This window comes from Nothoprocta perdicaria, unplaced genomic scaffold, assembly GCF_003342845.1.
Source record: "Nothoprocta perdicaria isolate Ctin4 unplaced genomic scaffold, notPer1 scaffold_189, whole genome shotgun sequence".
Classification (NCBI taxonomy): Eukaryota; Metazoa; Chordata; class Aves; order Tinamiformes; family Tinamidae; genus Nothoprocta; species Nothoprocta perdicaria.
Window position 1 is genome coordinate 1 of NW_020455082.1, and position 15,295 is coordinate 15,295.

The 15,295-nt window shown below is 45.2% G+C and overlaps 1 protein-coding gene across 3 annotated transcripts in view; it reads left to right on the plus strand.

Annotated features, from left to right (window-relative positions):
• The first annotated feature begins 3,405 nt into the window (after nt 1-3,405).
• Nucleotides 3,406-15,295, plus strand: part of TPST1 (tyrosylprotein sulfotransferase 1) — a 28,033-nt gene continuing 16,143 nt past the window's right edge. For all 3 annotated transcript variants that reach the window (XR_003248998.1, XM_026036996.1, XM_026036995.1), the window contains exons 1-2: nt 3,406-3,421; nt 13,153-14,095. Coding sequence is in view for 2 of the 3 variants with exons in the window: in XM_026036996.1 (XP_025892781.1) it covers nt 13,251-14,095 (845 nt within the window). In the remaining variant the exon portion in view is untranslated. The remainder of the gene's footprint in view (nt 3,422-13,152; nt 14,096-15,295) is intronic.

Sequence of the window (15,295 nt, forward strand, 5' to 3'; positions counted from 1 at the left end):
CCCCCCCCCCCCCTTTTAAATGTTGTAAGAATTCAGCTTGGTTGCTTTGGTAATGAGCTGTTCTTTTGTGACATTTTACAATGTATTACATCCATTGAAATGGTATTTCCCTGTTAGCCTAGACCTTCTGCATGGAGCTGAGGAAGGAAATGTGGGTTTGATTATTACAATAGCTTATTTTTGACCTGCAGATGGTAGAAGAAAGCGAAGAAAGACTAACAGAAGAGCAGATCGAATCGCTTCTCCAGACAGTCACCAGCATTCTGCCAGGGGATCCGGAAGAGCAGCGGAGGGAATCACCGATGGCTACTGAAGACAAAGGTGACCAAGAATAGAAAGAGTCTAGAGAAACCTGGTCCTGTCTTCGGCAGAAGAAGCTCAGTTAACTTATATTCTGTTATTTGATGCAGTTTAATCTTGTACTGGACATTATGGTACAATACGTTACAATTCTTCTTGCTCAGAAGTGATCAGAGAAACAATTGTTGACAAAACATGGAAAAGGAGGCTCTTGCTTCAGCATTTTGTGAAGAAGGAGAATGATAGTAATTTGGTTAGTAACATAGCAGCCTGAGAAATTATGGGGCACAGAGTCTGAAGCTGAGGCCTTTTTTTCCATCCCCCATATAACAGCTGTAGATTTCAGTAGACTTGCATACAGCTGGCAGTGTTTAAATTATCACAGTAGTACTGTAATTATAATTGCTTTCATATGCTTTTGAATTGCCCAACTGTTTTTCAGAATGCAGTTTACAATATAAAGCCAGTTTTTGGAGCTCTTTGTGAAAGGAGCTGCTTTCAGCCATTGTACATTGGATAATGTACAAGAACTGCTATCTGTTCAGACAAGTTCAAGTCAGCTGATGGAGTCATGGAAAAGAGAGATCTACGTATGAGGTAACTGTTCTCAAGGATACCTGACAATCTATAAGTGATAAAAGATAGGTCTGAATCATCAGCTAAATCAACATATTGCCACTGAGGTGCTTTGAATTAGACCAGTTCACCCCTTGAGCATCTAAACTGTAATGTTAAGCCTCTTAGTCATACAAACAAAAGAACATTTAAAAATGAGATGTGTATTTTCCCTTTGATTTTTTTTCTGCCTTTTCAATATTTAGATATAGATGAGTCACAGTCAGTCTTTCATTCCACTTGAACAGTACTGTCCACCATCGAATAAGAAAATAAGTCAATAGTTAAGTGAAACCTCATCTGGTTTAGGAAAAACAAGGTTCAGTCCTGGCTGAAGCAGAACTTTCAGGAAGATTTCAGGTTAAGTATATAATGTTGAAAGCATTTTTTGATTATGATAAATCTTGTTTTTATACACATCTGTGTGCACACAGTCATATGTTAAATGGCTCTGGTTTTCTACTGTAACTGTGCAATTGTATTGGAATTAGAAATAAAGTTGGAAATACATCCTGGGAATTTTATGACTTATAGGCAAGATATAAGAGCTTGAATCAGAATATCTGACTACAGATATTCTGTACAGAATATCAGAATATCTGACTACAATTGTGTTTACCTTTTATCCTTTTTTTGATCATCTGTCTCAAAATTAAGCTGTTGGATGAAAAGCAGAAGGAACCAGATCACAGGGTTTCTGTAGCCAACAAGAATATTTTAATGGATCTCTTCAGTTGGCTGTTCCATGTTGGGAAGTGCTGATTTTTTCTCATAATGGATTTTTGCCAGCATCCATGCTGTTTTCTGTTGTTTTTATTGTACAAGATACAAGGAACTGCTCACTTCCTATTTTATTTAACCTTTTAGCAAATCAATTCCAGATAGAGCTATGTATTTAGACTCGTACAACTGCAGGTGAGGCTTATTCAGTCTCAAATAAGATGCATAAACCATCGTTTTCCTTAAAAAATGCTGTACAAATAACATTTCTTTAAAAGAACCTGAGATGTCTCAGTCCTCATTACCTTAAAAAATCTTCTTTAAATCTATTATGTGTGTTTTCTGGCTGCATTAGTACAGGCAAGGTGTCACTTTGGCTCTGCAAACAGCCTCGCTTTGTGCCGTTTGCCCTCCCACATGTTCTCCGGGGTCCCAAGGTTCAGGAATAGTTTATGGAAAGCAAATGCCTTGTTTATGTGACAGCATTTTTCCAACGTCCCATATATTACATAAAAGATCTGCCTGTCATCCAGGGCTCTGCTAGTTCTTCCAAAGGCAACCAGACAGTGTGAAAAGAGGCAAAAAGACCTGCTTAGAATAAGGATTTTGTTGCATGTAGCCCTGTGCTGAAGGCACTTAAAAGCTTGGCAAAGAGCTGAGCAGGTTTGGAGGTGCTCAGGGCTGTCGGCCACCTGGGATGTCCCGTCAGTGGCTGCAAACCAGCCGCTGAATCAGGGAGGAGGAGACAAACATCCCTGTTCCGAGGTGGGATATCATAAAAAAAGGGATCCTGGAGCTGGGCCAAGAGGACGCGGATGTCTCCAGGCTGTTAAAGCTCTTTAAAATCCTTTGCAGCAGCCAGGCTGCATCCTGGCCCACCTCTCGCACAGAGGAGCCCGGGGAGCCCTTAAAAACAGAAGTGGCATTTTGTAACCTTCCTGGAGAGAGGAAAAATCCTGTTATCCTGCTTTCCAAAGAGCTGGAAGTGAGGCACGGGGGCTGGCAGGCGTCCAAAGTCCTCGAGAGAGAGAGGACGGCAGCCGTGTTTAGGTTGAAGCCGCGCAAGACGGCGGCAGAGAAAATATTTTCTGTTCCCACAGAAAGCAGCAGCCCGGCCACAAAGTTTTATGGAGCGAAAGGAAAAAGATTGTGCTGAAGAAAGGGAGCACGAGTCAAAGCAGAGCTAAAAGGTATGGAGCAGGGAGCATCTCCTTGAGCTCGCTGCCTAAAGTGACTCCCTCTGTCCTAAGGATCTTTATTAATTTTAGTGCTGATAAAAGGAGCCGTCCTGGCCTTCCCAGGCCTGTGTGGCCGCCCACCAGCTCCTCTGATGCAGGATGTCACTGCGGGGCCTGTGGCGATGGCACCTGAGGGATTGGGGAAACTAGAGGGAACAGAGCAGGAGCATCGGGCCGGCGCTGCTGGCTCCATTCCCTGCAGGGAAACCCAGAGCTTCTCCCTCTGCACGAAGTGTGGATTTGCTCTGGAGCCCTGGTTACCGGCAGCTTGCAACACAGCTTGGAGCCTTCAGGGTTTCCAGGGTCGGTCAGACGGGGGCTGGAGCCAAGGGGCATCCGCAAGCGGAGGGCCACGAAGCCGGCACAGGAGGCCCGTGGGAGCCCCAGGTTAATCATTAAAGTGGCTCCTGCGTCACCCGCCTCTGCAGGCAGATGGATTTTGACGTGATTCAGCCTGAGTTTAACAGGTCGTGGCTGTGAGGCTGCCCTGGGCGCAGGGAGAGAGGAAATGCCACCCACGGGGACAGGCAGACAAGGACCCGCTGCAGGTACGAGCCGGTCAGGAGCCCAAAAACGCCTCCCCTGGCCCCAAAGTGGCTCTCGCGCACAAAGCGCAGCCGCCCCCCGGCTCGAGGACGTGAAGGCAGCGATCCACCCTTGTCACCAAGATGGTGCTACCACCACCTTGAGCAATGCAGCAGCGAGATGCAAACGCGTGCAGGTTCCTGGGGGAATGGTTGGAATGGTGTTTGGAGCGTGGAAAGGGCTGTTTGCGCCTATGCATTTGCAAACAGCAGAGCAGAGGGGACCGGGCGGATGCTGGCGCGAACCCTGGTCCCGCACAGACTCTGCCTTTCTGCCCCTTTTCTCTTCCCTTTGGGAATATCCGCAGCCTCTTGCTCTTACCAGTTTCAAAATGCAGTTAGGGGAGGGCGTCGTGTTGTTACTTCCCTCTGCCATGCTGCTCTGCAGGGCGGCTAGAGGGTTATTGCAGAAAATTGAGTGTTTCTGTGTTGCTCTCAGGTTCAGCTTCAGCACGTTGCTTCCTTGCAGTGTTTTGTCCTTCCCTACTTTTTTTTTTATTATTTTTTATTTTTTTTTTAATTTAACGTGTACCTCGTGGCAGAGGGGGATGTCAGCCAGTGCTGCAAGGAGCAGGAAGGGAGCAAAGAGTAGTGGATTTTGCCATGTGTCTGCCAGCGCTGGAAACATATTGGCTGTCACTGTCCCCATGGAAAAGCTTCTGTAAAAACAAAATGATCAATTGAAGCCAAACAAGCCGAAGTGACACTGCAGGGGCATCGGGCTGCTCCTGTGGCCCCGTGTTTGCGCTTCCCCGGACTTTGCCCTGATGCTTCACCCGTTCCAGTGGTGTCTGCGCTGCCCCGGCTGCAAAACTGCCCTGGGAATAAAAGCCAGCCCCAGGAGCCGGGAGTGCAGCTTGGCAGCAACCCCTGCACTGAGCCCAGGCCCAGGACTTTCCAGATCAGGCAGTGGGAAAAGTCTGTCCACACGGATACCCATGCATGGAGAACCAGGTGGGTCACACGCGTGGGAAACAGGCTCTAGAGTATTTCGCCTTTAAATCATCAGCTCCCACCAGCCCCTTTCCAGGAGCAAATAACATTTATCACCCTCAGCTGCTGCCAGGGAGCAGGGATTTGAGAGGGGATTCCTGGTCTCTTGTGCCCCATAGGAAGCCGTTGCTGTCAGGGGCTTCCGAAGGATCCAGCGGAGCTTTTCCCACTGGGAAAACACTTGCCCATGCCCATCTCGTGTTTTACTAGTGAGGCACGTGGGGTTCGCCAGGATAAAACGTGCGGTGTCAAGAGGGAGCTATGGAGTGTGGTTTCCTCTCTGAACTGTTTAATGTGCAAATGTATATATTTGGCTTTTTCCTCCAACTCGGCATAAATCAACAGCTTAAAGGAAAAAAAAGAAAGTTCTAAAAGCAGCAGCCAGCTCTTTCCTTCCTTGCGAGTGGCTATTGCAGGCATGGTGGCCGTTTCAGTGTGGACGGGGGAGCTCAGTGCCGCCTTCGTCCGTCGATTATCCTGTTTCTGGGATATTTAGTGTCATCGCAGGGATATGCATCTCCTTTCATACCACCGTAGTAATGCCAACAACCCGAATTCAACTTTGATTCCCCTTTCTTTAGGTATCAGTGCTGTCTTTTTGCTGGGGGAACGGGGAAGGATGTGGTTAGCGTGGCCCTCGTCCAGTCTTTGTTCACGGTGACCCGATCCGTGGGTGTGAGTATCCTCTGGGATTAAGTCCTGGCGCCCACAGGGCAAAGTAGCTCCCAGCAGCAGCTTCCCAGATGGAGGCCGAGGCACCTGGCAGGAGCAGACGGAGCTTTCGGGCTCGTGTTTGCAGCCCAGCGGTAGTTGCAGATGTTTCCTCTGCTCCCACATGTGGCTGACACTTGGTTTGGGTCCCCTGCCCCTCTGCTGAGAAACCGGCGTCAGCAGCAGAGCCCCCCAAGCCAGCTCCGTGACAGCGCTGGAGCCCCTGCAGCTTGTGCTGCGGCACCACGTGTCTACCCAGAGGTTTAACTTAACTCTGCCTTTTAAAATGCCCCTGACTTCTGTAGCAACGTGCATGAAATCTGCCCGGACGGGGTAAACAACAGGATTCTAAATTTTAGGTGATTTCTGCGGCAAAAACAATCTCTGAAGACTGGCATAGCCAAAGCGGGCAGCATTCTGCACAGAGTAAGACTTCACCTGTTATTTTTTAAATGATATTATTATTTTTAAGTGATCCATGTGGCTGAAGCCCGTTCTGCTCCCTTCCTCGGAGAGGGTGCGCCGGGAGCGCGGAGGCTGCAGCTCTTGTTCCTGCGCCTCCCCGCCTGCCCCAGCGCACGTGGCTGCCCCGGGAGGCAAACACGGCGCTGCCCTGGCCAGATGTGCGCAGAGGTGCCCAGCGGCGCCACCAGCTGCTCCCGCCTCGCACCTGCCCTGCGCATCTGCCCAGATGTTGGCGCCGCCGCGGCCCCGCCCCAGGTGTTCGCCAGATGTGCGCGCCAGTGGCGCCCCCCCCCCGCCGCCAGGCCCCGCCCCGCAGCTGTCAATCCGCCGCGGCGGCCCAACCGCGTGCGGCGACACATCGAGGCGTGCGGCCAATGAGGGCGCGCTTGTGATTTCCATGGCAGCCGCGGCGGCGCGGCTGAGGGAGGCAGGCGGCGGCGGGCGGGGAAGCGGCTCCGCTCTCGGCGGTGGCGGCGGCCGCTCCCCACGGCGATGCTGCCCGCGGGGGGCCGCGGCGGCGGCGGCAGCAGAGGAGGGGCGGCAGCAGCCCGGCCCTGGCGGCGGCGGCAGGCGAGGCGGCAGCAGCGCAGGTGAGGACTCGGTGCGCGCCGCTCTCCGGAGGCGCTGCGCGGCGGAGCGGCCGTTGGCGGCCGTTAACCGCCGCCCCCCACCGCGGTTAACGGCCGCAGGCGCGGGCCGGGAGCGCGCGGCGTGTGCGGGCGGGACGGAGCAGCCCGGGCGCTGCCTCTGACTGGAAGCGCTGCCGCCTTCGCCCAGTTCGTACCTGTTACTCCCAACTTGGCGCCCACGTTCCTTTCTCTTTTTTTTTTTTTTTTTTTTTTTTTTTTTTGGTGGTAAGTTCGTGGATGTCTAATAGTCCTGAGCAGTTTCCCCCTTTCGGCACCCTCGCGAGTTGTGCGGCATCGAGCTCGGCTGCCGCTCGTGGGTTGTTGCTGCTGATGACTGGTTTTGTTTAAAGGGGAGATGGTCTGTGCGTGCTGCCGGGAAAATTCCATATGCTTACTTGCTCTCCAGGACTGTTTATTATTATTATTATTATTTCTGTATTGCTAAACCAGCGTTGTGTGTCCTTGCGTCGCTGGGAGCATGCTGGCTCTTTGAGTATTCACCATGCAAGCCCCGCATGCACTATGTGTACGTGGGACGTATACATCTCAGTTTGCTTCTCTGTGAACTGGCCGAAGAGGTTTAAAATGGTGCTGATCCTAATGCAGCTTCACGTTTAGTGCTTTGGTGGCATCATTAGCTGGTCCGGGAGTGTCCGACTTTTCTCTTCCTTGTTAGGAGACCTTGTAATTGTTGGTGATCCAGAGAGGCTCGAATGCCTCTGCATTTCCCCATTTTTTTGTTTGTTTTTGATGTAACTAGTGTGATGAAGGATTGTAAAGAAAGACGAGGGATGATGGTGGCTTTTCTGTTCATTTGCTGGATGTTTTCTGGGGAGGATTTTTTGTTTGTTTGGTAGCTGGTAAAAGAAAGAGGTAGGTGCATATGAAAGAGCACAGCAATTGGAAATTGTGTAATGATTGCATGCTTGTGTTTAGTGTCCTCTAGTCTGGAAACTTAGGATCCAGCAGCACTCTCTGGCTGTGAAGGTTAATAGGATCCTTATGTATTTCTCCTCCCCTTTTCCTCTCTCAAAAAAATAACCCCTCTTTTTAAAACAAGTTCTGCTCCAAGGGGATATGTGAACCACATTCCTTGATACAGTTGGGCAAAATTACTGTCATTACAGTTGCCACACTGTTCTGCAGGAACTTGGACTTCCCTTGATCTGCTTGGCTATTCCTGCATCCCAAATGTTTCCCTCCAGATATCTTATTGCTTATATCTCCCAAGAGGTGAAGAGCAAATGCTCACACGATCTTGTGGTCTCCTCTTCTCACCCTTAGCTGATTTGCATGCATCCTCAGCTCAGATAGAGATAATTTAGAGAAAACAGCTTGCTGGTCTTGCCAGGGTGATTGAAGACTGAAGATGGACTTAGGAGTCTTGTCATTTTCATTCCAACTTTGCAGGGTCTTAGGCTTGAGATTTGCTTGTTTGCGCTATACTCTGGCACCCCTCTGGTTCTGTTACATGAATGACATCTGCCCTGTCGGGAAATCATTAAGATGATGGCATAAACACTGCTTTAAATGACTTTTTTTTTTCTTCTGAATGAGCCTGTAACAAGAAGTTTGCCTCGCTTCTGTAAGTGGTACCCTAGAATACTTTGGTTGTGTTTCTCGGTGTTTTGCTATACCATTATCATGTAACTGCCAGCTTCCCTATGCAGTCTTCTTTGTGGTGAACAAATAGGAATGACCAAAGACAAATCAGCTCCTTGAAGGAAAGATTTCTATGGAATTCTTGTAAAACGTTTTCTTAACATCAGTTCAGAAATACAGCAAGGCTGCCACTGTATGCTATTTGGGTGAGCTTAATATGGAACTTTCTGTTAAGAAATCTTTTACTGTGTTTCTAGTGGTTTTCAAAACGCGTTACTTTGAAGAGGTTTCTTTAAAATCTGATGTTTTGGCCATGTATGTCACAAGTGAACTCAGCTCTGCTGTGTTTCTTTGTTAGGCGGGTGACTCGATAGTGTTTGTGCAGAGGGAGGCAGGAAGTCCCGGTGTGTGAGACCCTCCAAAATCCCCTGCCCTGGGCTCTTGGGTGAGCAGTGCTTGGCCAGGAGCTGGGGCCATAGCAGGGCAGTGGTCCTGCAGCTGAAGAACCTGCCTCTTTGTTTTCTTGCTGCTGTAGAGGAAACTTTTCAGGGTAGGTTTCCTCTTTGTTTGAGCAAAATAAAGTGGCTTTTAAAGATTGTGACAAAGGTCCTTCTGTGCAAGGAAACACTTGGGCTTAGGCAGGTAGGTGCATCAGAAGAGCAGATCTGCCGCATCTCTCTCACTGCCCTTGCTTACCTTGCTGCTTAAGAGGCCAAGCAGATGCAGTATTGCTAAACTGAAAGAAAGAAGTTACAGAACTAGCAACATCTGTCACTTCCCTCTGCTTCTGGTGGCAGAAGTATTGCTGTGAGTTAAAGCAAATCTGTACCCTGTCAGTGTCTTCCTTTCCTCCTCTGGCACCTTGAAGTTTTTGCTCTTTAACCTGGCCAATGCAAATATCAGTGTTGCTGTCCTGTTGGTTTAGCCATAGAAAAAGTGTCTTTGGTTGAAAATTAGTAGATAGAGGAGCCTTACTACGCAGGCTCCAAAGCAAAGTTTGAGCTCTCAAGCCTGTCAAGGTTGCTTGTTACTAGAGAGTAATGGATCTTTTTTCCCTAACAAAGAATGTTTGTTTTGCTTGTTTGGTGGTGGGTGGCTTTTAAAGCCCCTAAATTGTTGCAACACAAAATCCAAATGAATAACTTGCCTCTTCACCAAGCAAAAAAGCTTGAATGCTTTTTCAAATGGACTTTAGCAGCCCGAGTCTTGACCTATTGCATGTGCGGGGAGAGAGAGAACTAGTTTGTGCAGAACAAGGAAACAAAAGCAGCCGTTTTGCTTCGCTAGCATCCTTGGGTGGCTGACTCAGAGGCTTGATATGCTGGCAGTAATTCCGTTATATCCAATTCTGCTTAGCTGCACTTTCTTGGTTACTGAAATTTGTAGATCCTAACTCTGATTCTACTTTGAGTTACGCTTACTATTTTCTAGAAACTAGTTCAGTCTCTCACTTGGAACTGTTGCTGCTCACAGCCTCATCTACCCTAGTAGTTTCCTGCAAATTGCAGCTTCTGTTTTTGCTGTTGTCTTTGCATTTAGCAGGAGGGGCCATCTGCTCCTCCCAGGTCGTGATGGGTGAAAAAAACTGTGCATTTCCAAAGCTCTGCTTAAAGCCAGCAAGGGACTGCAGACTATCTCGATGTGACTTGAACTGTTGGCAACTCAGCTGCTGTTAACAGTAGAGTATTAGTGGATGGTAATGGAGTTCCTGAGGTTGACGTTGATGTGATGCAGAACACTTCCTCCCGCAGAGGACGGAGAAAGTGGTGTCTGCGTATTGCAAGCCGCTACAAGAACCCTAACTTCCATGTGTCATGTTTAGTTATATTTAAAGTCCTTTAAGACATATGGTGCAAAGAAGAGCTTGGGAGCTCACACAACTGCTTTGCTGAGAGAGGTGCTGTTTCTATTGGCTCCTCTAACGACTTCCTGATGTCCAAACCTTTGGTCTTGCCAAGCTGTATGGTAGCTGCACGCTCCAGGTATTCCTTTTTGGGGGGAAAGCAGTAGCACGGAAGGTTTTTAGCAATTTGGCTTATAACTCTTCAGGGTTTTTCCACCTTTGGTGTTGCTGAACTTTTCATTTGACACAGCAACTTTGTAAATGTCTGTTGTTGGTGGGTTGGGGTTTTTGTCATGTGGATGTTTCCCTCTGTATGCGAGGGCTCAACACTTTCGGCAGTTCAGGAATCCACTTCAGAGATGGCAAAACCCTCACTTGCCTTGGCCGTGGGAACTGTGCTGAGAGTGACTCATGGCTGTGCCTTACCCAGCCTGGGAGCTGCGTGTTTGGCCTTCAGTCAATGGTCTCTCCTGGATTCTGCTTGCTCTTCAGTTATCCAGACTCTTTTCTTACTGATATTTTAAATAAGTGACCAGAGCAAAACAATAAAACACAGTATTGACTTTTTTTTTTTTCTTTTGTTGTTATTGCTCCCCTTGATGAACAGCTGTAATTGACTTTTGCATTTGGGGAATGTTAGTGATTTCCAGGGATACTTCTGAAAGGTGGAGAAGGCTTTTTTATTTTTTATTTATTTATTTATTTTTTCCTGAGGAAATTAGTTCTTTGGAATTTACTCAAAAATGAACAGTGTAAGGGATTGTATAAAGTGCAAATATTTGCAGGTCTTGTGTGCTCTGCAGCAAAGGATAATTTCTGTTGCATAACTTCTGCCTAAAGAATGTTGACTTTTGAAATAGTATAGATTTACTTAAAAGCATTTAAGCCAATCTATATGCTATTTTATGCTGGTTTTATGAAGAGTAATTTCTTTTTCCTAACTGAAAGCTAAGTGTGCAAGTTAAACCTGATCAGAATTTAGTGCTGTGGACTGATATATATTGTCTGATTGGACTGATATCTATTGACTTATATCAGTCCACACACACACACACACACACACACACTCATATATGTTTTTGTTATAATCCAGCCCTTCTAGGGAACGCTGCAAGTAGAATGAGATTCGTTACTGAGGATAAGGTGATTACAAGAGCAGAATCCCCTCAGTGCAGCAGATCTGCTTGACTGCTCCTGTGAAAAGGAATGTGTTAATCCTTGGATTATGGCTTCAGTTTAATTTTGGTAGCAAAGACTGGAGGCCACACTCAGAGTGCAGCCTGTGACAACTGTTGATTTGGAATAAGCTTTGGCAATACAGAGCTGGCAAGGCACTTGTTTGCACCCTGGCCCTTCGCTGCAGAAGAAATCAGCGTTGCCTTAGCTCTGCCTGCGCGAGGAATTCCCTTTCTGCTTCCTTGAGCTCGTGCATCCGGATGCTGCTCCAGAGAAGAGTTGGGGCACTAAGCGGGAATTCTGCAACCCATCAGTATCTGCAGCTGCCTGGTTGCCCAGACTGACCGAGCACTTCATAGAGCGGGCTGCATGGCACCAAATCTGTGCCAGGTACCAGAGTTGATGGCAAAATCCGCAGGAGCGGCTGCCAGCGGCTGCTGGGCACCGGCACGGCTGGCAGTCCAGTAAGGTGGAAGCCTAGGGGATCTTGCAGGGAATCCCTGAGCTAATGAAAGGATTTGTATCCTTTCAAGGAAGAAAATATTAAGTTGATAATGTTTTGGAGAGGGGATAAGTGGGGATAAGGGAGTTCTTCATTTAGAGATGGAAAAAGTTTGAGGAAGCCAGTTATTTAAAACATTGGCAGTATCTCAGTATTTGGAGCTCTTTGCAGCTAAAACCATGTGATTCGTATCTGTTCTGCAAGTTATTTCAGCCATGAAAAGCAAGATCTTACTGAAAATTGCAATTAAGGAGTTTTAATTTCACTTGAATTTGGAGAGGAAGAATCTTCTCATCTTTCCATCTCATCTTTCTCATCATCCAAAGCTGATGAGCAACAGAATAAGGGTAAAAGAGCTTCCTATACAGTAATTTTTAATGAATGAAAAATGTAGATGTAAGACATAGATTGGTTTTGTGACCAAGAATTCAATACTACTTAAACTGCCAATTGGAAAGTGAAGCGAAATCCATATTATTGATACCTGCTGATAGAGATGAGATCCCATACTTCACTATTCTTTTAACAATTATTTCAAATGGACTAAAGTACGATGTTGTAGGACCAGAAGAAAGATTATACTATAACAAATCAGATTCAAAATATATTTTCAAATTAATTTTATACCACTGTATAAATGGGAAGTTACTAAAACAATAAACTTCATAGATATTGGCTGCTATGAGGCTTTTTGAAGCATCGTTTTCTTACTGTTATTATCTACCGAGTTGTGTTTGCCATTTGGGTGCTTTCTATAAAAGCTTTCTATGGAGTAACTGCATAATCAAATTCTTAACTTTAAAGTACAACATTTGATCTTCGAGGAGGAAGCCTTGCTGTCATACCAGTCAAAATGCACATTCTTCTAGATGAAGTAGAATTGACTAACAGAACTAACCAGCTTTTCAGCAGCACTTAGAAGGAATCCCAACCTTCTTGTTTGAAGGTAGAACATAGTATCTACCTTATGCTGTGCTTATGCTTAAACTGCTTAAGAGGGGCTTTTTTAACTAATGGAATAATAAGTACGTTGATTAACTTCACATTGTCTTTTTTGAAGGAACCATCTTTGGCAGCCATATTTTAGAAAAAGAAATGTGAAAAGAAGGAAATTGATCCCAAATTCCTTAATTTTGTTTTGTCTATCTGCTTTAGATTTTATGGATATTGGGATGGACAAAAACTCCTAAGTTAGTAAGATTGTTCTTTGCCATTGTTTAAGATTTATTTTAGTTTTAATCTTAGTTGACTTTAATCTTGGTTGGTGTTTGTAGTTTTTAATGGCTGAATGTTACTTTAACCAAAGCTTACCTTTAGCTAAAATTTGAAGTTTTCTTAGTGCAAATTGTTTTTCTTCATTGCTTAAAGGCGTTACCCAAATACTGGAAAACTTCAACATTTTTTCTTCTTTGCTTTTGTCTTTGGAAGGTCTTAAACCTCACTTAAGAAGAAAGATGGTCTCATTTTTTCCATTTGTAGAGTCTTGTATAAATGACATCTTTGCTAGATCAAACTATAATATTTGTTATTTGTAGAATTATTTCAGTTATGTTCTTGTAATGTACCTAAGAAATTTAAATTCAAATCGCAATGATAGTTGCAAATGTTGTTATGTATTGTGCTGCTCCTCCTGGAGGAAAACCAAATAACTTCTTATTATGGGAGATTTGTGTTTAGACATTGTGTTTATTAACCAACCAGTCAGATATTTGTTGCTGATTAATCATAGTAGTTGTTGACAAACTTTTAAACTTCTTTTTCTTTTTCTCAACAGACCTTGATTTATTTTGCATTAGCACCCCCATGGCATGTGAACTAGGAGATAATCTGAAATAAAAGGTCTGTGATTTCCAAGTGACAGCCTTTACCAAAATGGTTGGGAAACTGAAGCAGAACTTGCTATTGGCGTGTCTGGTGATCAGCTCCGTGACAGTGTTTTACCTGGGCCAGCACGCCATGGAGTGTCACCACCGGATAGAGGAACGGAGCCAGCCTCTGCGAGTGGAGAGTGTGAGGAGCACGGTCAGAACTGGTTCCAATGGAAGTGCAAATAAAACTTTTGCCTACAACAAAGACATGCCTTTAATATTTATTGGAGGAGTACCTCGCAGTGGCACTACTTTAATGCGGGCCATGCTCGATGCGCATCCGGATATTCGCTGTGGAGAGGAGACGAGGGTGATCCCACGAATTCTGGCCGTTAAGCAGATGTGGGCTAGATCAAGCAAAGAGAAAATCCGACTGGATGAAGCTGGAGTCACGGATGAGGTTCTGGACTCAGCTATGCAAGCGTTTTTATTGGAAATCATTGTGAAACATGGGGAGCCTGCGCCGTATTTGTGTAACAAAGATCCTTTTGCTCTAAAATCCTTAACTTACCTTGCCAGAATTTTCCCCAATGCCAAATTTCTTCTCATGGTACGGGATGGGCGCGCGTCCGTACATTCCATGATATCCAGAAAGGTCACCATAGCTGGGTTTGACCTTAACAGCTACAGGGACTGCTTGACCAAGTGGAATCGTGCTATAGAGACAATGTATAACCAGTGTATGGAGGTTGGTTTTGAAAGGTGTATGCTGGTACATTATGAACAACTTGTACTACATCCTGAGAGATGGATGAGGACTCTCTTAAAGTTTCTCCGCATCCCGTGGAACCAAGCAGTGCTGCACCATGAAGAAATGATTGGAAAAGCAGGGGGCGTTTCTCTCTCAAAGTGAGTATGAGCCTTCTTCTCTTATCTTGCATTGTTCTAAAAGATAAAATAATAAACTTTGCACCTCAGACAGCAGTTGGAACTTTGTTTCGGTTTTAAGCACCTAAGCATGCTGATTTCTGATGAAAACTTAACAGAACATAAGAATGCAAATAGTTAGCTGTAAACCAAACTTGAGTTGTGCCCTCTAAATGCTTGTCCCAATAACAAATATTTAGGTAATGTATTAAATAGTTTCTAATTAATAGTCAATCTCAGTTGAACTTGGACTTCTAGTATCAACCTTTCTTCAGGTGCAGCTTTGCTTTTCCTTGTGCCTGAAAATAAAGCTGTCTTATCTAATATGGCATTATTTGTTTTAGCAAGATCTCTTGTCTGATTTCGGGAACTTAATGATTCTTGTTATTGCAATAATAGCCCTCAAGTTATATTTGCCAAGAGTGTAATCTTCCAGGAAACTTGAGAAATGTGTTCCAGCAAAATAGAAAGCAGAATTGGCAAGCTTTGCTGTTGGTAATAACCTCTTTAAAAGGATAAGCATTTCAAATAAAATAAATGTTGTTTTAGGCAAATCTTTGTATTGTAATGCTGTATTGTAATGCCGTCTGTGCACCTGATCAACCTACTTTCAGAAACCAAAATTTAACTCTGCTTACAAAACCTAGGTAAGTATTGTGAAAGAGGAAGGAAAAAAACCTAGTTTATTCTCCAATTAAACCACTAGTTGATTTGGTTTGTTTGCAACTGTTTACAGCTGGATTTCTGAGATAAGGGAGTTCACTTATTTTTACGGTGGGGGCGAATAGGTGAATGTTTGAATAGCTCTTGTTCCTTATTTACTATGACAAATGCATCTGCCAGACTGTTTAGGTTTCTAAAATAGTTATTTAAAAGCTGTATCCAAACAGCAAGACCTGCCCAGTTAAGTTTCTTTGTTTCTGTGTTCTGAATGTCCGTTGGTGACCAAATGCTTTGGAAGAACAGAGGCAACTTGCCCAGCAATGTGGGCTGGGTAGAGGTGTTTCCAATATTGAATACAGAATGACTTTGCTTCTTAAACCACAGTTTTGAGAAATAAAAATTGAAAATGCTGTTTACTTGACTGCTAGGGAAGTGACCATTTTGGTTACATGAAGTTCTTCAATGAATTAGTGGTTGCCAAATTCTATTAAGTGTTTTAAAAAAAAAAAAAAAAAAAAA